Source organism: Helianthus annuus, chromosome 9 (assembly GCF_002127325.2).
Source record: "Helianthus annuus cultivar XRQ/B chromosome 9, HanXRQr2.0-SUNRISE, whole genome shotgun sequence".
NCBI lineage: Eukaryota > Viridiplantae > Streptophyta > Magnoliopsida > Asterales > Asteraceae > Helianthus > Helianthus annuus.
Window position 1 is genome coordinate 187403078 of NC_035441.2, and position 23938 is coordinate 187427015.

Consider the following 23938-nt stretch of genomic DNA (forward strand, 5'->3'; position numbering starts at 1 on the left):
GGTATGTTCAACGATTAGGGCCAAATAAGGTTTATCACATAATAAAAAACGAAAAAATGAAAGTAGAAACACATTTCCTATTTCTCTAAATGTGATTTACTTTTGTCGGCATAATCCACCCAAAATCAATTCACAGATTAAAACTAATATCATCTATTTTAGATTTAAAAAAAAAAACCCCTTCAAAAAATAAAATGGGACCTTCAAAAAATATAACAGCAAGCATGACTCGAACCTAGGCCTTCAAGTTTGGAAGCGGGGAACTTAACCACTAAGCCATTCATTTGTTATATTGGTATTCTCTTAAAAAAGAATTATAACATATATAAGATTTTTTTTTAAACATGCCCTTCGAAATCTCGGGCCCTGGCCGGTGGTCCTCCCTGCCCACCTCCAGGGCCGCCCCTGGATAGCATGGAAGAGCTATTCTCGTCCATTAATTTTGTCTATATAGGTAATATTTAACGTATGATTGACATGAAAAAAATAAAATGAGAATTAATTACATGAAAAGTGAGACATTGAGCCAATTCATGATTATAGAATATTGATATAGAAAAAACTAGATTTGGTTATTTCACCGATCAAGATAGTGGTCAAATAAAACCTTTTAATCTTATATTTCTTGTTATTGAAAGGTTAATGTGGAGGGGTTAGGGATAGTATATTTATTCTAGAAGTGTATTGTAACATTATATAACACCATATAAACATCGTATAACACTTTATAACACCATATAACACCATATAATACTATGTAACACTGTATAACAATATATAACATTATACATCTATCATAGACATGCTATCAGACAAAATATAGTGTTATATTTGTTATATAATGTTATATAGTGTTATATGGTGTTACTTAGTGTTATACAGTGTTTATATGATGTTATATAGTGTTATATATAGTGTTATAATACACTTCTCACACTTTTAGATTAATGTACAGGATCCTCTACCAATGTGGAGGTACATGTTAAAGATAGTTTCACTGTAACTTAATAAAAGTGTGAAATGCTTTAGTTGTGTGTGTTGTGTGCTATGAAAGTCACACTACTAAAACTTGCAGTGAAACTTACTTATGTTTGGCCACATTATCGCTCAAACCATTTGAGGTACTTATGATCCTTTGGTTACCCACATTAGAGGTCCTTGGAATGTTTGAGCGTGCCAAAGGTATTATCAGAAGGCTTTGTCATTGTTTCTTCTTAATTAGTCAGTCGTAGTACAGAGAGTTAGTGTTGGAATATTTTTTTTATTGCCACTTATGAGTTCACCCACAAGCGTATACCTTTACTCATGTGTTGTTTTTAGTTCGATAACAATGCGTAAACTATAAGTTACATGACTATAAAAAGTAGATACTTAAATATGATTCACGTATTATTTTATATGGATAGACGAACTAGTGTTTTAAAACACACGAATCTAATACATGAATGTGAGGCGAAGAGGTATCAAGGATACAACCACAAACTTGATTATATGTGAAGGGCAAATTAATGTTCCAAATTAATATTTCTTTTCTTTATGTATTTTGATGTAAGTATAAAATGGTAAATTACTAAAATGCTTCTGAATTAAACTTACTTGAGTAATGACCATGAGACGGGTGTAGTGTAATCACGACCAGCTTCACACGGTGTGATTGCGTTGAAAAAAAACATAGGGTGCGGCATATCCACCCTTGCAGACTTACGACTGTCACCACACTCACGCGTTCCTCTTTAACACCCTTTCGGGCAATGTTTAGCGCCCTTACATCATGATGTGGAGTCGGACGCCAACCCACTAAACTTAGTGTAATAGATGTAAAAACCTGGGTTGGATCCTTGAGCCAAATGAGTTTTACCGGTAATTTCACGGTCGTGCCTACGGGCGGGTGGGTTACCGAGTTTTCCCTGGAATTGATGGTGTACTCGGGTTACTCTCAGAGTACTCCGTTTGTCCAGTGGGTGCCCCGAAAATACTCGTGATTGATTCTGTTGTCCGTTAAAAAAAACAAAAAAAAAAGTTAGAGACCAACAAATCGGTAAAAATAAAGTCTACGGGCCAAATAGGTAACTTTCCCAAACCAAAACGAATAGAGTAGAGGGTCGCACTCAGAACTCAGAAGTCTGAATACATGCTTCTTGTTCCAGATAGCAAAGGTAAAATTAATAAGCGTTGATGTTGTTCTAGAATGCTGTAATTGATACTAGCGGTTCGATGCTGCATTGCTGCTGATTGATCTTCCTTTCAGTTAGGGTTTACTGAATTATTTTGTTGGTTGGAATCTATTAGTGCAATGCAGTGTCTATTTCTTCAGCATTCAGCAATCAGCATCATGTTTTGAAACCCTAACATCGTGTTACGTCATATGCTGTGTATTTTGATATCCAATTTACTCCCTTCTCATTAAACATAAATAATAGAGTATAAATAATATAAGAAATCCCTATTTTTTTAATCTTAAATCAGATCACAATATTCAAAAAAATTGCACAATATTAGGAATTTACAAATTTAAAAACTGTGCTATATTTCGCTCCGAAATATCGCCTAGGCGCCAAAAGCGTGCGCTTTTGATAACTATGCTGCAAATGAATGGTGGATTACTGACTTCTTTTTGTTGACTATCATTTAGACATCATATCCCTTGAAAGGAAAAAAATAAATAAAAAATGGGTGTTCAAATTTTGGTCAAGTTTGTTAATTGTATATGTTGTTCAGACTGGTCACACTCCCCTGGTTTGGTACTCGTAGGAAGCGTTTTAGGCTGGCTAGTTACGTCGAATCCTGTTGAACCAGTAACTTTGCTTCGGTGGTTGGACCAGGTTGTGTTAGTTTATTTAGTTTATGGCTTTTTGTGAAATAGGTTAACTCATTAGTATCGAGGGTCTCGGGTCTTCTTTACTAGTTAACTTCAGACCCTGCATCAGTAGCCTTCGAATCTTCGATAGTTTGTTCAATACCTCAATCCACAGTCCACATAATTAAGAATCTAGTTATTCGACATTTCGACCCTCGAAAGACCTTCAAGCCTTCGATCCACAGTTTGTTCTTCCTCGTGTAGTTTTTTTTTTGGGTAAAGTTCTTCCTCGTGTAGTTGTTGTTCTTGTTCTGCTTTTTCCTTGTCAGCGGTCCACAGTTCGGTTCTTCTTCCTTCAGTTTGACTGCAGTAAGCTAGTAATTGTTGGCGGATTCCTGGTTATAGTCTAACGCGTTAGGTTAGCTGTATATACCGTGATAACGGGTAGGGAACTGTAATGAAGTTTTGAGTTAGTTTCTTCATAATACATGAGTGGGTGTTAGCCAATTGTTCGTGTGTTATTTCCGATTTGCATATCTTCTGGTGCTATGTACCGCGATAACGTGTAGGGAACTGTAATGAAGTTTTGAGTTAGTTTCTTGTTAGAGACCGATTCGAGATGGTTAATCTCCCGATAGATGCCTGTTGAGTGGGTTAGGCTCCAAGAATTAGATTAAGAATAGATTAAGAACAAGAATTAGATTAAGAACAAGACTTCAATATGACATAGTTTTCTGATCTCCTTCATTCGATGAAACAAGGTACAATATATAGAAACTAAAATGCAATAAAACAGCTACGTGGGATGATGTGATCGTGGATACTAAATTCAATGGAAATGGATTAACAAACATGTGCATGAATTCCTACTTTCATGCAAAACATATAATAATTCAAATGTGCAATCTAGCCGGCTTTATCTTATGCCTCGTGGGTCGGGTATCCGGATCGCATCATTTCTTCATAATACAACCAATGTTTTAAAAACCGGTAAATACCGGCCGGTTATTCAGGTATTACCGTTTCCAGATCTAAATCCGGTACGAAACACCCCGGTAAATAAGTGAAACGGCATAAGGTTTGTACCGGCGGTAAAATCCGGTATAACAGTTTGAAACGTAATACCGGTACCGGCCCAGGGTTATTTTAGTTTGGGTTGTTATTTACTTTTATTATATATGTTACTTATCTTACGTAATTTTTATATATTATGATTATTCGTAACTAAAAATTTTTATTTAATATTGTATGAAACGAAAATAGTTATCCTCTAGTTGATGTATTCGTGAACTTGATGTATTCAACACCCAAATGGCTTAAACATATTGTACATTTTCATTTAAAAGAGCTTGTTGGAAATGGAATGTTTTTCGATTATCTTTTGGATTATTTTTTATTATGGATTTACTTTTGGATCATCTTTTAACATATAATCATGCATTTTTGCATTAACTTTTGAGTTGATGTTGTAATTTATGAAATTATAGAGTTAGCTAGTCAACCCGGTTGAACCGCTCGGTACAACCTGGTTTAACCGGTTGAACCATTTTTTAGCCTAATCCGGTTTGATTTAAAAACCGGTTTTTAAAACATTGAATACAACATTAGGCGTTATCCAATTGTTCGTGTGTTCCGATTTGCATATCTGGTACCGATTCATTTAGTAATTGTTTGCTTTATGCTTCAATTATTATGTGATATTGCTGTTGTGAATCTGTTGCTGTGAATTGCTATGAGTCTGTTACTGTAATTGTAAATTGTTGCTGGGAATCTGTTGCTTTAAATTGTTAATGCGAATTGTTTTCGCTTTTTTTTTTTTTTTGCTTAATGTTGTATGTATACTGTATTTTGTAGGGGCGTCAATTCTTGACACAATCCGAAACCCGACACGAAAAAAAACAGGTTTGGGTCAACTATAACACGACCCGTTTAAAAAACGGGCCGGGTTCGGGTTGACCCGTATTAAAAACAGTTCGGGTTGACCCGAATTTATGTGTGTGCAGGTTAGGGTTGAAATATTTGACACGAAGAATAAGATGGGTCGGGTTCGGGTTCGGGTTACACGTTTCAACCAACCAACCAACCCACAACCCGTCAACCCGACACGTTTGACACCCCTAGTATTTTGTTTGAATGTTTGTTTATTGTTGATTTGTTGTTTTACTTGTATTTGTTCATGCTTTTTATATTTTGCAGAACATGGACATGAATGATTCAGTATCATCATCAGAGGGAGAGTCACGGTTTCCTGTTCCATCAAATATTCGTCCAAGAAAGGATATAACTTGGAATTACGTTAATGGAGGTAAAGATAAAGTGGGAACAAAATCATTAACTTGTATCTTTTGCGACAAAATCTTTCGTGGAGGGGGCATTTATAGAGTGAAGCAACACCTTGCTGGAACAAAAGGCGAAGCTGCACCGTGTTTAAAGGTTCCCCGCGATGTCCGGTTTCTTATGCAAAATGCTTTGAATGAATGTTCACGAAACGCAAAAGTAAAACATAATTTGAATAAAGATGAAATGGTAGAAACACAAACGATTGCCCCACAAACAACTCATAGAAAGAGGAAAACGTCTTCTATCTATAACAACCTACGATCATGTCAAAGCAAAGAAAGATTGCATGACACAGATTTGGCTATTGCTATGTGGTTTTATGCGGCTGGTATACCTATGAGTGCGGTTAATTCTCCTTTTTTTCCAATTGCAATGAGCAAAATAGCTTCTATGGGTCATGGATATACCGGACCTTCTTATCATGCAATGCGTGTAACTTTATTGAAAGACGCTAAACAATCAGTGAAACTCATAGTTGACTCGTATAGAAAAAGTTGGTCAGACACAGGTTGCACTATTATGAGTGACGGATGGAGGGATTCTACGCAAAGACCTCTTATTAATTTTTTCGTTTATTGTCCAAAAGGGATATCGTTCGTTAAATCGGTTGATGTATCGGGTATTGAGAGTAATGCCGAAAGTTTATGCAATTTGTTTGGGGAAATCGTTGAAATAGTTGGTTCCACTAATGTTGTTCACTTGGTTAGTGATAATGCTGATGTTTACGAGGCTGCTGGAAGGTTGTTATGTGAGAGATATCCATCGATTTGTTGGTCTCCATGTGCAACTCGTCGTATTAATATGATTATGAAAGATATAAGCGAGATGCCTCATGTGGTTGATTTGCTTACACTTGCATCCCAAATAACGGTTTTTATTTATAACCACAGTTGGCCTTTGAATTGGTTGAGAAAAAGGGAGGGTTGGACGGAAATCATTCGTCCATGTGGCACTCGTTTTGGTACATCATTCATTGCATTGGAAAGCTTGTATAATCATAAATCTGATTTGCAAGCTATGGTCAACTCTAATGATTATAAGGTCTTGGAGTTGCCAAAAGTTAAAGATGTGAAGCTTATTATCTTGGATGAAACGTTTTGGGAAAATTGTTCTATAATAGTGAAGGTTATGAGTCCACTTTTGAGACTTTTGCGTATTTGTGACGGTGAAAAACCAGCGTTAGGTTACGTGTATGAAGGTATGCACAGGGCAAAGGAAGACATCCAAGAGTTGTTTCATCGGAAAACAGATTTGTATAAGCCTTATACTGATATAATCGATGCTCGGTGGGATAACATGTTGTGCAAGAGTCTTCATTTAGCTGCTTATTGGTTAAATCCCGTCTTTCAGTATGATAAAGAAAATGTTTGTCTCAAGCGAGATGCCTTTGATGCAGTGCTTGATATGATTGAGAAAAATCTGAGTAAAGATTCTCCGAAGCTAAGGCAACTATTTAAATTTAGTGATCGAGATGGTAATTTTGGTCTACCACTTGCTTTTGCTTCTCTCAAGGCTATTAATCCCGGTAAGATTACTTTTGACTTCGGATAATGTTTTTTTTTTTTTAATTATACTATTATTATAAACCTTTTTATTTAGATGAATGGTGGCGACGGTTTGGTGGAGATGTACCGGAGTTGCAAAACTTTGCAATAAGCCAATAAGAATTCTAAGTCAAACAGCATCTTCATCCGGATGTGAGCGTAACTGGAATGTGTTTGAAAAAATCCATAGTAAAAGGAGAAACCGGTTGGAGCATCAAAGGCTTAATGACTTGGTATACGTTCATTATAACTTGAGACTACAAAATAGGTATGATATAGTAAATATAAGTGATATCTTTGTTAACTTAATTTTTTATGGTTACACAAACTAACATTTAAGTTGATTAGGCTCAAAGATGAGAGGTTCTATGATCCGATTGATTCTGAAAACATGGATAAAACCGGATTTTGGGTGACGGATGAAGAGGCAGAAGGAGAACTTGACTATGTTGAACTAGAAAAGATGTTAGATGAAAAGCCATCAAATGACGACGAGTCATCCACTTCGCAAACATAAACTCCTAGAGGTTAGTTTTTTTTGGATATGATGACTTGAGTGATCAAGGGCTCATACTTGATGATGGTGATGGTGATGATGATGAATTTGATATATGTAATTAAACTTAAGCGCTTTTGTTGTTATTGCGATCCATACCCTTCGACCAAAAGCAAACCAAAGTTTTGAAGTTCACTACATACAATCTCTTAAACCTGAGTTGAAAAGTGAGAGCGACTTTGTAATTATTAGCATATGCTTACAAGACTATCTAAGCCTGTTTTGGTTGTGTAAATATATAAAGTCTCCCAAACGACGCTAAAAGTTTCTAAACATTTCAATGATAAACAGGCACAATGTTTGAACAAATGTGAATATTTATAATATTGTCAACGCGCTAAAGTTGATACTAATTTTTTTCTGCTCATTTAGGGGGTGTTTGGGATTGCTTATTTTATCCGACTTATAACTTATTAATTTTTTGAAAAGTTAAATGGTGTTTCACATTGGGAGTGATGTGAGGGGATCTTATTGACTTTTCCAAAAAGTCATAAGGAGTTTGGAAAAAATAAATAGAAAATAAAAGAGAACTAGTGTGATGTTTGGAATTGCGCTTTTAAAACATATTTGTGCTTTTAAAACAATTGACTTCTCCAAAAAGTCACAAGGAGTTTGGAAAAAATAAATAGAAAATAAAAGAGAACTAGTGTGATGTTTGGAATTGCGCTTTTAAAACATATTTATGCTTTTAAAACAGATTTTGTGTTTGTAAAACAACACTTTCAAATACCAAGTTCCAGTCTTTTTCTTCAAATTTGTGTTTCTATCTAAAAAATTACTTTGCGGTTATTTATGCTTTCAACCATATTTATTGTGTGAATACAAAACAATTAGATCTTAGGCTTAGTATATAGAAACCATAACTAATTGCCTAAAATTCAAGTATTCAACAAACTCATTATGTCTTTCACATGTGATATGTTTTCATCGTTAGGTTGAGTGGTGTGTTCTCAAGCCTCTAGGGGCTTTATTACGCCACGTAAGCGTCACGTAGGCGACACGTAAGCAGAGACTTTATTGTTAACTTGCATGGTGTGGAATAACGTCTCCTATAAAGCCCTTTTTACTATATTAAAAAAAGAAAAAAATAAACTCAATTACTCAAATCTGATTGGTTCAAGCAACGGGTTTCATCCCCTTCTTCCTCTTCACGCCCGCTATACCTTTGGCGGATGCCAAGGATAACCCACCTGGCGGAGGCAAGGTGCTGTAATCTCAATTAAGGGGGTGTTTGGGATTGTTAATTTTTAATTGACAAGAGGCATGTACCAAGTCTTCATGAAATTTTAAGATATTTATCCATTTATTTATTCATTATAAATTAGCAACATATTAATGCATAGAGTAGTTATACTCTATGTTTAGGGAGATTTCCAAAAAAAAAATTAATATAATTACACTTTTAACCTAAAACTATTTTGGTCTATTTTTTTTGTCTTTTTGTATAATAGACGAACTTGTTAGCTACGATACATTTTTGTCTTTTTGTAAATTTTTTTCATCTATCCTTTTTTGTCTATTTTTTGTTTTTCTTTTTAAGTTTCAATCGAACCTTGTGTTGTATATATAACAAAACGAACCGGTCTAATACTGACCGAACAATGTCAGTACCGAAATTTGTATTCGTTTTTATTGTTTCCGATCAATGTAAACACATCTCGGTATTCTTTTGGTCGTATCATGAACTTTTTTGTTTCTCTTCCGGTATTAATATCGAGTGTCGGTATATTAATGAATCGAACCAATATTAAACGAATTCCTGCCATTACATTATTTTTACTATTGCGTCTACGTTTCCATTAAAAATTGGGTCGCCCCGCCGCTAAGCGAGGATATAACCCACTAAGTATTTACAAAATAAAATCAAGAATTCAATCTGTATAAAAACATAGAAATCAATGTTACAATGTTTCTAAATAGCTGAGCCGGCTCATTTAAACCGAGATAACTTTGAGCCGAGTTTTTTTCAAACTTTGTTCGAGCGAGTCTCGAGTCACAAGCGTTTTACACAACCCTATATAGAACCAAAAAATAAAACATTACTTAGGCTAATAGAATAGTAATCTGGACAAACTATAAAATAAACAAGAAAAGATTTACTATTACTTACTGTAATATATATTTTGTAAATCAATATTACTAATTAAAAATTTAAAACTATAGCTTAACATCTATATATTCCAATAAAAAATAACCATATTACTAATTAAACAACATTGCTTAAATATATTAGAATATATATACACACTCACACACATAATTGGGCTTTAATTTCAATAAACTAAACGAGCAAGCCAACAGGCTAACTAATGAGCGAGCCACGAAATGAACTTACTTTGGCTTAGGCTCGACTCGTTTACAAGTTGAGTCGAGCCAACTTGTTGAAAACCGAGCTGACTTCAAACCGAGTTTTTTCAAGCAAGTATGGAATCACAAACTTTTTAAACAATCTAATAGCAAGTGTTGTTATCGTAACTAAAAATCCAAACATGATTTTGTATTTTGTATCTCTTTATCCCACACACACCAATTTCCAATGTCTAAAAAAACGAAAACAACATAGTGTAAAATACAATACAATACAGGATAAAATATTTTATACCGCCGCTTTACGTTTTTAAACTTTTACTAGCATTCACTCATTTTCCAATTATTTTCCTTTACTTCTCACCAAAGAATAATAATTACAATACTAACACTAATCTTGTATGTATACATACCATCACACGCCCACCTTTCAAGAACATTCTTGCCCCAGATCGCACTCTGTTTCCTCTTTCAACAAATCGATCATCAAATCGGAGCTTCAACTCTTCTCCATGGGTACGTACTTCATCTGATTCACTATTGTAACCTCAATTTTCTTCTGTAATGATCTTATACTTCAATTTTCAACTCAGAACCCTAGAACTGAAATTATCGATACAATCGAGGCCTAAAAATGAGTTGTGATTTATGTTATGTAAGGCGTATAATAGCAGAAGTTTGAATTTGTTGTTGATTGTAGTTCAATCTCGATGTTTGTTAGCCGTTAGATCCTGCTGATTGCTCTTATTTTCAATTAGGTTTTACTGTTATTCTGGAAGATGCATAAGCATGTTGCATGTTGAATCGTTGATTGACTTAATCCGATTTGTTTTTATGTGTTTATTATGCTTAACTTGTAGAGCACGAAAGTTTAAAGACTTCTTTTGACTTGAAATATAATGTTTATTGTTGGATCTGGACAAAATATTTAAGGAATTAGGTCTAGTAAAGTGTAAAACCTAAAGTAGTAGCTATTTTGTTGTGATTACTTGAAGGTGTTGTGTTGCAATCAAAATATTAAAGTATAGATCATGTGAATGTGTGCTTTTGAATTGACACTGGTTGAGGGGATATGTTATATTGTTATGCTTGTTTGATATCGTGCAAGCGATCTCTTGTTTCAGACAAAGAAGCGGAATGTTGCTCCACTCACCTTATAGAAGGGGATGGTACCTTTAATAGAGATGGACTTGATAATTTTATTAAGCAAGTCAAACTGGGAGAATGTGGACTTTCTTATGCTGTTGTTGCTATCATGGGTCCGCAAAGCAGTGGTATGTCTCGTTTAAGATATCTATAAGTAATTTCTTTTCATGTTTAATAGTTAATGCTGCATAAAAGAATGCATTGTATGTTTAGTTGGTTCGGTTTCCTTCAGAGTTACACATAAAATAGTAAATCATACTTCATTTGTTTTGCCTATGAATTCATGGCCATTATGCAAGTTCTGACGTTAATGTGTTTCTTACAGGGAAGAGCACACTTTTAAACCATCTTTTCTATACCAACTTTAGGGAAATGGATGCGTACAGGGGAAGGTATGCTCTGTTTTGATTTTTTTTTTATTTTGTTTTCTTAGCTTCTTCCTTGCTTAAATTTCATCTTTTTTTGTTTTATCAGGTCTCAGACTACCAAAGGTATTTGGATAGCAAAATGTCCTGGTATTGAACCTTGCACCATTGTAATGGATCTTGAGGGTACGGATGGAAGAGAACGAGGAGAGGTTATTATAAAATACTGTTCTATTTATTTCCTGTTGTATCTTTGTTTGATATATTGCTTAATAAGAGTTTGTAAATTTTCCAGGATGATACTGCATTCGAGAAACAAAGTGCACTTTTTGCGCTTGCTGTTTCAGATATAGTGCTTATAAATATGTAAGCTTGCTGGTAGCTGCAGAATCAGATAGTTGTGTTGCTGATCTGAACTTTTAGGGTTAATTGCACCAAAATTTTACATACTTTCACCTTTTTTTTATACTGTATACAACTTATTTCACTTTTTACCATTGTATGCAACATGCTTCCATTTTCTTGCAATTTTATGTAAAATCTTACATTAAAATGCAGCATATTTTTTATTTGATGTAACAATGTTATATACGATTGTCTGAAATTTGAAGCATGTTACATACGATGGTAAGAGGTAAAGTTGTCTATAACGGAATAAATATGAACAGTATGTTACAATTTGGAGTACTTAACCCGATATTTTTATAGAAGCAACTTGCGTTCCTAATAAGTTTATGTTACGTAGGTGGTGTCATGATATTGGACGTGAGCAGGCTGCAAATAAACCTCTTTTGAAAACCGTATTTCAGGTACATTATATATATGTGTGTGTATTATATTCATTTCTTATTGTGCGTTTGTTGATCATATGGTCTATGTTTTTCAGGTTATGCTGCGGTTGTTTAGTCCACGCAAAACAACTTTAATGTTTGTAATACGTGATAAAACAAGGGTAAGTTATCATATTAAAAAACATGTCAGGAAGAAATGTCTGTACCTTGTTTAGGATAACATACATGTGAATTTGATTTATTGTATCTTAATACTCTTTACAGACACCTCTTGAAAATCTAGAGCCTGTTTTGAGGGAAGATATCCAGAAGGTATCTTTTTTTCTTTCTTTACATATATGTTTTATCTTTCTTATCCTGTCACTTAAAAAAGTAATACAACACACTATTTATGATAACACATAAATAATTTGATGTAGATATGGGATTCCGTTCCAAAGCCAGAAGCCCACAAACACACCCCACTGAGCGAATTTTTCAATGTAAGAACATGGATATAACACATCTTTTGTATTTTTTTATATATTTCTTGAATAATTTTATGCTTATATACCATATAATAGCCTCTCATTGATTGAGTGACCAGGTTCAAGTTGTTGCACTGTCTAGTTATGAAGAGAAGGAAGAACAATTTAAAGAGCAGGTATGCACGATGGGTATATCACAAATGATCCTTACCCTGTAATATTTGTATACACGTACTTATGGGTTGGTTGATTTGGGCTTCTCTTTTCTCGAATGGGTCAAATAATTGTCAAATGGATTGATCTCGCATAATTGAACTTTAATATATGTATGTGTTTTTTAAAATGGACAAAAAGTAGGTCAACCAGCTTGAAAGTTGCTCAAAGTATTTTAATGCAAGACCTTCTAAATTGTTTGTATTCAGAGATCTGGATTACTATTGACTTAATATTGTTTTTTTAACCATAGTTTGACACATTAGCTGTTCATATATTTTCTCTAAAAAATGGAAGAAAAGTGTTTCCGGGTCAACCCTACCCAACCAAACTGGCCGATCTTGTCACAATTCAGCTGGACCATATTCTTGTTTGCATTCAGGATTAAGTATCATGTCAATTGAAACATTTAGAAGCATGTTGATGTTTTCATCATCCACTTTTTCTTTTTTGGTTTTAAAGGTGTCTGATTTGAGGCAAAAGTTCTTCCATTCTATCGCACCTGGTGGTCTTGCTGGCGATAGGCGAGGGGTTGTTCCTGCTTCAGGTTTTTCTTTTAGTGCACAACAAATCTGGAAAGTTATCAAGGAGAACAAAGACCTTGATTTGCCAGCTCACAAGGTAATAGTTCTAGACCCTTCTAGTAAAGTCTGATATCCTGTCTTGTTTTTTATTTGAGTAAAAAGCATTTTCCTCCCCGAGGGTTGGTCAGTTTTGCGACTTTCATCTAAAGGTTTGTTTTTCCGCGTTTGGATCGAAAAGGTTTAAAATATTGCCATTTTCATCCAGCTCGTTAACTCTATTCATTTCTCTCCGTTATGTCAGGGGTATTTTCGTATTTTTTGTTAACTTAAAGGGCAATTCGGTCTTTTGAAGATTTGTACATTATGCTAAATGCTTGTACATAAAGTGAAAAAGACCGAATTGCCCTTTAAGTTAACAAAAAAGATGGAAATACCCCTGATTTAATGGAGAAAAATGGATGGAGTTAAGGAGCCGGATGAAAATGGCAAGATTTCAAACCTTTTGGATCCATATGCAGGAACACAAACTTTGGACGAAAGTCGCAAAACTGGCCAAGCCACAGGGACGGAAATGGCATTTTACTCTTTATTTTATTTTTGTTAAATTTTTATTTTGTAGGTTATGGTGGCAACTGTACGATGTGAAGAGATTGCTAATGAGAAATATTCTTCCTTTGTTATGAATGAGGTACATATATTTCCGTAACTATATATATCCCAAAGCATTCCTTTTTAGACATTTGAAATGAACAACTGTTGCAGGACTGGCTTGAATTAGAAGAGGCCGTACAATCTCATCTTGTTCCGGGATTTGGAAAGAAACTTAGTTCCCTGCTTTACAATTGTTTATCCAGGTAATAACAAACTAATTTTTACGCGTTAACGATCTCATAACATCCATATTTAAGATGTTACAATGTTTGTTTTCAGTTACGATGAAGAGGCTACATACTTTGAAGATAGTGTTAGATCTGCAAAAAGAAGGCAGTTGGAAGATAAATTGATGCAAGTAATGTTTCTTGTTGGCTGTTTATACGGGTGACTTTTGCTAAATGTGATCCTTTTATATTTTCTCATTGGGCATACTTTATTACTTGCAGCTAGTTCAACCAGCCTACCAGTTAATGTTGGAACACATACGATCCGAGACACTAGAAAGTTTTGAAAAAGCACTTAATGATGCTTTGAAAGAAGGACAAGGGTTTGCAGCGGCTGCTCGTGATTGTACCACAGAGTTTATGAGACTATTCGATGAACAATGTCAAGGTACATAGCTATTAGTTTTTAAATAAGAACTAAATGAACACATTCTTATAAATACACATTCACATATGAATATACAGATGCTGTCATCAAGCAAGCAAATTGGGACTCGGGTAAAGTAAGGGATAAATTTTCACGTGATTTAGACTCACATATTGCTGAAGTTCGGGCCTCCAAACTATCTGAGCTTACTGCACTATATGAGGTAATTTCAGTATTAGTTTATAATCTTTGAACCGATCACTCGGTTGATCTTGAGGTTCTAAGAATCATTTAATGCATGTCTGGGCAGTCAAAATTAAAAGAGGCGTTATATGGTCCGGTGGAAGCTCTTCTTGAAGGAGCCAGTGATGATACTTGGCCTGCAATAAGGAAACTTCTTCATCAAGAAACTAAAAAAGCTGTTTCCGAGTTCTCTTCTGCACTTTCCGGTTTTGAAATGGATGAACAAGAAGAAGAAACTTCGATTTCAAAATTAGAGAATTACGCAAGAGGGATAGTTGAAGGGAAGACGAGAGAAGAAGCTGCCAAAGTTTTGTACCGCATGAAGGAAAGGTAATCTCATATTCTCATTATTTTTGTGTACTAGCTTCAGTGATCTCATTCGTATTTTACTATAACTCTTTGTAAAATCTTCTAAATGACCAGATTTACATCCATATTCAACCATGATAACGATTCGATGCCACGAGTCTGGACTGGAAAAGAAGACATCCGTGCAATAACTAAAACTGCCCGTTCTTCTGTAAGAATCATTCTGTTAGAAGTCATATTACCTTTATATATTATTGGATCTCTTACTCTTTTGATAAGTGGTTATAATCTTGTTCCTTTATTTTTATTACTTTCAGTCTTTAAAGTTGCTCTCTGTGCTGGCTGCAATTCGTTTGGATGAAGAAGACACTGATAAAATTGGAGATACACTTGTGCTCACATTAGTGGATCCTAAAAAAGGCACTAGTAAGAGTATTACAGACCCATTAGCCTCAAGCACATGGGAAGAGGTATTGTGTGTGATTCATACTGGTTTCTTTGTTACACATTATTTTATGACAATTTTTTTTAACGTGCACCGCTTTATTTATGCACTTCCAGGTTCCACCTACAAAGACACTCATTACCCCTGTTCAGTGTAGATCATTATGGAGTCAATTTCAAAGAGAAACCGAATATACTATCACTCAAGCTATTGCTTCCCAGGTATGGAATTGTCATGTTGACTGCAACAATGTATTGTTGACTTTGCCATTGTGCCCTTTCTATGCAGTTAATATCGGTGATATATCAGGTTATCGGTCCCCATGTAAAGTATAGGTGCCAAATATCAGTCAGACTATTGTTACCGATATTACCGGCGATATTGATCGATATATCACCGATTTTCCCGATGTCAGAATATTTCTTCTTAGTTGTACCATTCGTATTTCTTCTTATTACTACTATTAGTGTTTTAATTCTCAATTGTTAAATGTTAGTGTTTTAAGTCTTGATCAGCTCTTACTTGCTACAATGGTTAGTGTTTTACAAGTTGCAAAAGGTTAATTTGTTAATGGTAGGAGAGTATACTGAATTGTTAGTGTTAAATTGCTATATATATAAATTCTGCGTGATTAAATTACCGATATCCCATTGATACCTCACCGCAATAACCCATATCTCAAACATCGGTCCTTGATCGATATTTGATTTTTTACCGCATTAACTGCATAGGCCCTTTCTAGGTCTGAGGTTTTATCTTATTTATTTTTTATATGGCTTTCAGGAAGCTAATAAGAGGAATAACAATTGGTTACCACCTCCATGGGCGATTGCTGCAATGGCGATCCTTGGATTCAACGAGTTCATGACCCTTTTGAGGTTCTTTTTGTCTTTTTACGTTTCTCCACCTTCGTATTTATTCATTTTCATGTAACCAGAATTTACTTATGAATTCTGTTTTGCAGGAATCCTTTGTGGCTGCTCATTATATTTGTGAGTTACTTGCTTCTGAAGGCTTTGTGGGTCCAACTTGACATTGCTGGTGAATTCCGCAATGGCGCGGTAAGTTTTAACTTTTAAGAGCTTGAATTTGTAGAGGTGGTAAAATGGGTGAGCTGGTAACGGGTCAACAGAACAATTTTATTGTACGGGTTAGGTCGGACGTGTTGCATTTACTTTTTGTCTGGATTTTAATTTTTCTATATAGCTAATGTTTTAGATATGATTATAAAAACCCATTTAATTTTTCTATATAGCTAAATTTTTTTTTGGAAATATTTTTTCTCATCTTGTCAAACACGTATTTTAGTCCCAGAATCTTAAACAAAATCGTGTTTTTTACACTAGTAGAGTATTTATGTAGTTACATCTAATTACTCTAGAGTAATTACATAATTACTCTACTAGTGTAAAAACACGTTTTTTTTTAACATTTTGCTATTAAACATCATAACTAAATTGATGGAATAAAAAAAAGCTTCACTCACTTCTCATGTTAAGACCCATTTGTATTTGATCATTACGCTATATTTTTAACAAAGCGATTTCAGAAATTTTATGCATTAAAAGGCTACTCTACGGGTGGTTTTAACCCATTTGACGTTAATCTTTTTTAGCCGTTTGTCCCGTTGGAGACAAGAATATGGGCCAAAATTGCCATATTAATTCTTTTGTCCAAAAATTAAAAGGTTTTTCCGAGGTTTAAATTTTACTTTATCTTTTGTTGGTTACAGCTTCCAGGAATCCTTTCATTATCAACCAAGTTTCTTCCAACAGTCACCAATCTTCTTAGAAAACTAGCAGAAGAAGGTCAAACACCAGTCAACACCGGAAATCATGCACATTTAGCGCAATCAACATCCACAGCCTCATCTGAGGTAACTATGGAGAATGAAATGGAATACACAAGCTCCTCAAAACACCAGAATTAATCGCCATCCGTTCAACAAATAACGTCCCGCCACTTGTTAGTTAACCTACTTCTGTATCTATACAACAAGCTTGTTTATTTTGCCGACGGATATTGAAGAGGGAGGGGTATAGAGTTTATTAGGAGCCATGCATTCAAGCTTGATTTTGTTGTATACGATGGGTATAATTTGTTCTGTGTTCATGATCTATTTATAGTTGCTTGTTCTTTAAGGTTTGTGTTGAAAAATTAACTGTTAGATTGACATTTCAGTATCACTGAATTAAACAGAGATGAACATAGTATCTTCATAAAGTAGAAGAAAACCCATGATCATGATCATGTTCGTGTTCGCTCATGCTTCCTCTAGACAAACCTCTTAACCGTCGCCAGAACTGCTTCTTTCTCCCCATTTTCAGAGGAGCGGAATTGAACTGCCTTCTGAATGATTCAGACTCCAAGCCCCCAATGTTCTCTATCCTAGCCGATAATCCAATCTTCGAATCATAGCCGCTCGTTTCATGATGAATCTCGGATTGATCAAACGTGTCAAAGTCGAGATATTCCTCACGGCTACAACTTCTAGATTTCATTTCTCTTATTTCCTCGAACTCGTTGCACACAAGTTTTAGCGCTTGAACCACTTCGCCCATGAATGGGCGGTGTGACACTTCTGGTTGCACACACATTGATGCTATGGCTGCGACTTTTAGTATGCTGTCAAATGGGGTGTTTGAGTTTATGATGTTTGGATCAATGATCGACTCTAGGGCCTCTTTGTTTGTGAGTAGTGGCCGGGCCCACGTGACTAGATTTTCTTGACCCGGTGGCTGCAATAGGTCCACAGGTTTTCTCCCTGTTAGAAGCTCGAGAAGAACCACACCGTAGCTGTATACATCACTTTTCACTAGAAGATGGCCCGTCATTGCATATTCTGGTGCTAGGTAGCTGCACAAAATGAGTGTTAGTATAATGTGTGTTTACGGTGAAAATACACACAGTTGCGAAGTTTAGGTAGCAAATAGGCTAAGAAATGTACCCAAAAGTTCCCATGACATGTGTTGATATATGCATATGACCATCTAATGCCGTTCTAGCCAAACCAAAATCCGAAACTTTAGGTGTGAAATCATTTTCAAGTAAAATGTTGCTTGACTTGAAGTCGCGATGAATGACTCGTGGACTTGAATCTTCATGTAAATACGCTAAACCACGAGCTGCACCTAAAGCAATTTTCATTCTTTCACACCAGTTCAAAGGGGTGATCTTGTCAGCACCTGAATCAAAAATTTCAAAACAAAAACATAAACTCAACCTCTTTCAAGAAATGTCGGAAAGCATGTTGCATACCATGCAAATGAGATTCAACACTTCCATTTGGAACAAGCTCGTAAACCAGACATCGAAAATGGTCGTCTGTGCAAATGCCAAACAGTTTCACCAAGTTTCTATGGTGAAGACGACTCAACATCTCGATTTCAGCCAAGAATTCACGACTACCCTGCCGGTCGTCTCTCTTGAGCACTTTCACAGCAACCTTTTTGTCATCTTCAAGAACACCGCTGTAAACCACACCAAAACCACCTTCTCCAAGTATTCTACTGGAATCAAAGTTGCATGTAGCTCTTTGAATCTCGCTCAAGCTATAGATCTTTGCGGTCCCAGCGTACGCTGCCAAACTTGAGCTAAACGACATCGTTTCTGAGCTTTTCCTGCTTCCAACAATCAACGAATCTCCAGTCCCTAATAGAGTTCCAATTGCTTCCAAAACTGATTATTTGAACAACATACAAAGTACCCGAAACTAGGCCCGGCGATTTTACCCGTACCCGAACAACCCGTTACCCGAAAACCAATTGTTAAGGTCAGGTATATTACACCTTTAAACATCAAAAACCCGAACCATTTAACCCGAAATAAACTATCTTATAATAAATCTTAAAAATTTGATAGCAAAATTTTATCAATTATTAACAAAAACAAGCCCGAACTACCCGACCCGACAAACCTGATAACCGAACAACCCGAACACGACGATTCCGATGTGATACAAATTGGTTATCGGATACAGGGGCGTAGCTTTCAAGGGGCCGGGAGGGGCACCTGACCCCCCGAACTTTTCGCTCAGTAGTGTTATGTATGTACGTTTCGTATAGATTTTTTTTAGATATATATGTTTTCGACCCCCGGTTTTATAAAAATAAAATTTACTTATATAGAATTTTTAGGTCCGGTGACTTCCGACCCCCCGGTGGAAATTTTCAAGCTTCGCCACTGATCGGATACTAGGAGTGTGCATGGTTCGGTTTGGATCGAATTTGGGCTCAAACCGAACCGAAAACCGAAAATTCGGCTTTTGGGTTTTTCCATTTTGGCTTGAAATTATGGGGGAAAAAGAACCAAAAAAAAAATGATAAATTAAATTTTACATATTTTGTTCTAAAATTTTTGTGCTATACCATTTATTAATTTCTTATAAATTTCTCTACAAATAAAGATATATGAATTAATATCCAAGTAAAAATGAATCATATAGTAAAAAAATGAAAACTTTATTACAATCTTCATATGCTTCGGTTCGGTTTTTTTTACTCAAATTTTTTTATTCCATGCTCTCTGTGAGACTTAAACCCAAGACCTCCCCCTCTGTCAAAGTGTTTAAAGACTTTGCCTTTGCTAATAGACCAACACCCTATTGGTGTTCGGTTTTTTTTTTACTAACCCATAACCAAAACCGGACTATAAAATTTGGTATTTTAGAAAAAAAAAAAAAAAAAAGAAAACCGAACCGTTTGGTTTTTAGTTTGGCTCGTTTTTTTAGGTATGGTGTTCTTTTTGTTTTTTGTACACTCCTTTCGGATACAATAAAAAAAACGGAATAATAAACCCGAACAACTTTACCTGACAATTTCCCTTGGGACGGCGTTGGTTTATGCCGGTTTATTTCTGGTCCGGATTCAGAAGAACAACAGGATCCGAATTTTAACAACAGAAGCCAAATAGCTCCAATGAGAACAACAAAAGCAGTTACAGAAGATAAAACAACCACCACAATTATGCTTCCATTCGGCTTACTCTTATCATCTTTTCCATTTCTATGTATGTCAACTCCAAAAGGTTTATCCGGCATTCCTTTATCACCATTTACAGGATCCGATTCGATGGTTACATCAGTATTTGAAGGAATCAAAGACGGAGATGGTGGAAGCCCTGATTTCAGATCAAAAAACACAATTACGTTTTCGATCAAATACAAATAGATTTTATCGTACTAACGAATAAATAACTAGAGTAATTAATTATTATTATATTTGAGTTTTGGACCAAAATGGCAACAAAAACGAAACCACAGGGACCCAGATGTAAAAAGTTTGAGATTTGGACTAAAATGGCAAAAGTGCCCAAACCACAGGGACCAAAATGGCGGTTTACTCTAGATTTTATTATAACTAGAGTAATTAATTATTATTACTCTAGTTCAAGGACCAGAGGGGTGCCATTTTTGTTCCTAAGGTTTGGTCAGTTTTGCGACTTTCGTCCAAATGTTTGTTTTTCAGCTTCTGGATCCAAAAGGTTTGAAATCTTGTTATTTTCATCCGCCTAGTTAATTCCATCGATTTTTCTCTCACCATCTTTTTTGCTAACTTAAAAGGCAATTCAGTCTTTTTCACTTCATGTAAAAAGACCCAATATTTCTGGAAAAAGACCAAATTGCTCTTTTAAGTTAACAAAAAAAGATGAAAATACCCTGAGTTAACAGAGAAAAATGGATGGAGTTAACGAGCTTACGAGCCGGATGAAAATGACAAGATTTTAAACCTTTTTGATCCAAATGCGGAAAAACAAACATTTGGAAGAAAGTCGCAAACTGGCCAAACCTCAGGGACGATAATGACATTTTACTCAAAAGCAGAGTAGTTATTAACTTATTATTACGCTACAACTAGTGTCGTAATAATTACTCTAGTTCAAATGAAATTTACTTTAGTTATTTCTATGTTTAGTATGTTAATTTTATTTGTACCGGGGTGGTACTGGATCCCACCCCGGTGTAGATAATTAGATTTACGAGACTGTATATTTGTTACAACGGTAAAACCTGGATATTTAACATCCACGACTTCATACGCGCCAAAAAGAGTTCGGTTGATGGAAAGTTGTTTGTTCCAGAACTTTTGGTAGATTGAAAAGGTGGTGGCGGGATCGAAGTTTTGGTTTAGTGGTACTAGATTGATAAGAACAATGGTGTTGTCAAGCTGGTCGCCTGCGGCATTGGCTCCAGTGATTCGAGCCTGACTTGCATTGAGTGAGACACTGGTAGCGATTTCATTGGCGAGTTCGGAGACTAAGGAGAAGAATGTGTAGGGAGAGATCATGAGGCGAAGTTTGATCTGAATTGGCCATACACATGCACATGGTGATCCTGCTGGTGTTGATGTTAATGGTTGTGTGCATGTTACTGTTGTGCAATCTACAAATAAAGTTTGAAATTAGTTATAACAGATTTACAAACTATCCTGAAAAATAAGAACTATAAAAATTGGTTATAAATTTATAATGTTGGTTTGTTTTGGTTAATTAAATTATTTTACACATCTTAGGGACAGGGATGAGCATATGGTACTTGGTACTGGTACCAAATTTCCTGTACCGATTTTTTTAGTACTGGGTACCCACTTTTTGCCGTTTTCGGTTTCAATAGGTATCGGTATTTTACCGAATTTTACCCTTAAATACCGGTACCGTACCGAACATGTTTATTCGGTGTTACTGAACACGGGTCACATGTTTAATGGGCCCAGGTCAAGACCAAATAGTTTTATTTATTTACGTGGGCCAGGTTAGATTTACTAGATCACCTTTAGTCTTTAATGAAACGAGAATAACCCGAGAACACATAGTTATAAATTTTAATGACCAAAATGGAACCTAAAACATAATATTAATGACTAGTTGGAACAAAAGCAAGTACATGACAAAAATTAAACAAAAATGTTAGCAGGTTACTATTTTATACCACATGCCTTAAAATATACCGAATAAACGACCAAGTTATAAGTAAATGAGTTGAAATTGTCACATCTGCTACAAATACGGTTTACCTTCATTAGGAGGTGGTGAAGGTAGCATGAAAACCGGAGGTGGAGTAGCAGTGTTCTTCGTCAAAGAGGAGCTTGATGGAGATATTTGAGGCCCTTAAACATGATAACATCATCATTAACCAATGTTATTATAGTGACATAGCAATAAAAACGTCGCGAAATTTTAAAAAAGATCAAAAGTTTAGCCTACCAAATTGACTTATTATTTGAACCGGTGATGGTGCAGGACCAGATGAACCTATTCAAAATGTAAAAAAAAAAAAAAAAAAAAAAAAAAAAAAACTTTAGTAATCTTTACGCAATAAATAGTTTTGGTACTCAAAAGGGGGGTTGCGGCGCAACTTGTTGCTTGTTTACCTGTCATTCTTATGTAATTTTTCTACCATTAATATATTAAAAATATTTCCGTTAAAAAATTACAAAACTGACCTTGCGGCGTGTAAGTTGGTGGTTGAACTTGATACGATGGCGTAGGAGCAACATGATCAAGTTTTGGGCTTCCATGACGATGTCTATGCAACGATCGTTTGATCCATTTTGTTGCATGGTGCTTTGAGGGTGAGTAATTATCATAGTGATCAGGAGCTAAAGATTGATCATTTGTAGGAGTTTGTGCCTGTGAAACACCATGATCTGTAGATAGTTTGACTTTTTCAGTCAAACAAGTTATTTTTAGAATTCGAATTGACATGGATATATACATATACAACAAAAAAGAATCTAATATTGATTTAAAAAAGTATTTTTTCTGAACTAATAGTAGCATAGTTCTTAACCTTCATTAAAAATATCATGTCAATTTTGGATTAGAAGAATGACTAATTTGACCATAATAGTCAAACTATTAATATTATGTAACATTAATTTCACAAAACAAGCAGATATCAATTTCAAGTAAGCAAGCAGAAAATTAGTAAAAAATGTTAAATCATTTTTCCATCATCAACCTCTTCATGTTTGACCCATAAACAGTTTCAAGAAAACATATGTGTGATGAGCTTAAAAATTATAATTATAATCATTAAATGAATCAATTTTTCTTCAAGAAACTAAAATCTTGAACTCAAAAAAAAAAAAAAAAAAAAAAAAAAAAAAAAGAACCTTACCTGCTGCAGATCTAAAAGCCAAAGAATCACAGCCAATAAAGAAAATCAAGAATGTGATCAACCTGTGAACCACTTGAAAATCCATTAGCAAGCAGAATGAAAGTGACCACCATACATAAGGCTTTAAACTTTGATCACCTCACAACCAATAACTGCATTAAACACTTGTACTGTACAACCATAACTTCTGCTCAATTTAAAGGGTATATTTGTCTAGTTGCTTGGAAAAAAAGAAACCTCCAAATTTGGTAGATATTCATGGAATTGTGTGCAATCTTTTTGACATGTATAAACAAAGGCTTTTTGCTACTGAAATCAAAATAATAAAAGCAAGAAACATGTTTGGAGACTCAAGTTTTTTTTTCTTCTAAAATAATAATTTCTTGCATTTTAAAAAAATTAATTTGACCAGAAAATATTTATGATTAGAGAGAAAGTGGGAATATTGCTTATAAAATATTAATTCTTTTTAACATTCTTCAGTGCCCCAATAAGGATATGATTATGATTCTTAGTGAGAAGTTATCTGA

At 35.0% G+C, this 23938-nt stretch overlaps 3 protein-coding genes across 5 annotated transcripts; 2 read left to right on the forward strand and 1 right to left on the reverse strand.

Moving 5' to 3' along the window:
* Nucleotides 1–2074: 2074 nt before the first annotated feature.
* LOC110880219 lies at nt 2075–7372 on the forward strand. The gene is made up of 4 exons (XM_022128806.2): nt 2075–2156; nt 4994–6662; nt 6737–6949; nt 7030–7372. The coding sequence occupies exons 2-3, from the start codon at nt 4997–4999 to the stop codon at nt 6799–6801; spliced, it is 1731 nt and encodes a 576-aa protein (XP_021984498.1). The 5' UTR covers nt 2075–2156; nt 4994–4996; the 3' UTR covers nt 6802–6949; nt 7030–7372.
* Nucleotides 7373–9903: 2531 nt separating this feature from the next.
* On the forward strand, nt 9904–17433 carry LOC110880221 (protein ROOT HAIR DEFECTIVE 3). Its single transcript, XM_022128808.2, has 23 exons — nt 9904–10060; nt 10669–10818; nt 11016–11082; nt 11165–11267; nt 11351–11421; nt 11801–11864; nt 11942–12007; nt 12111–12158; nt 12266–12328; nt 12433–12489; nt 12989–13147; nt 13670–13738; nt 13813–13904; nt 13981–14059; nt 14151–14316; nt 14394–14518; nt 14606–14868; nt 14962–15058; nt 15165–15317; nt 15409–15513; nt 16076–16170; nt 16257–16353; nt 17025–17433. Exons 1-23 carry the CDS (start codon nt 9946–9948, stop codon nt 17220–17222), a joined length of 2502 nt encoding a protein of 833 aa, XP_021984500.1. The 5' UTR covers nt 9904–9945; the 3' UTR covers nt 17223–17433.
* LOC110880222 (receptor-like serine/threonine-protein kinase ALE2) lies at nt 17383–23747 on the reverse strand. 3 transcript variants are annotated; one of them, XM_035978045.1, is made up of 10 exons: nt 23547–23747; nt 23409–23470; nt 22732–22935; nt 22493–22540; nt 22303–22395; nt 21300–21671; nt 20102–20410; nt 18551–18943; nt 18240–18477; nt 17383–18148 (listed from the first exon to the last, which is right to left on the reverse strand). In XM_035978045.1, exons 1-10 carry the CDS (start codon nt 23588–23590, stop codon nt 17509–17511), a joined length of 2403 nt encoding a protein of 800 aa, XP_035833938.1. In that variant the 5' UTR covers nt 23591–23747; the 3' UTR covers nt 17383–17508. The 3 variants fall into 3 exon arrangements, with proteins under 3 accessions (XP_035833938.1, XP_035833937.1, XP_021984501.1); XM_035978044.1 differs by having other exon boundaries at nt 22732–22950; XM_022128809.2 differs by having other exon boundaries at nt 22732–22950; nt 23409–23745.
* Between the last annotated feature and the right edge of the window lie 191 nt (nt 23748–23938).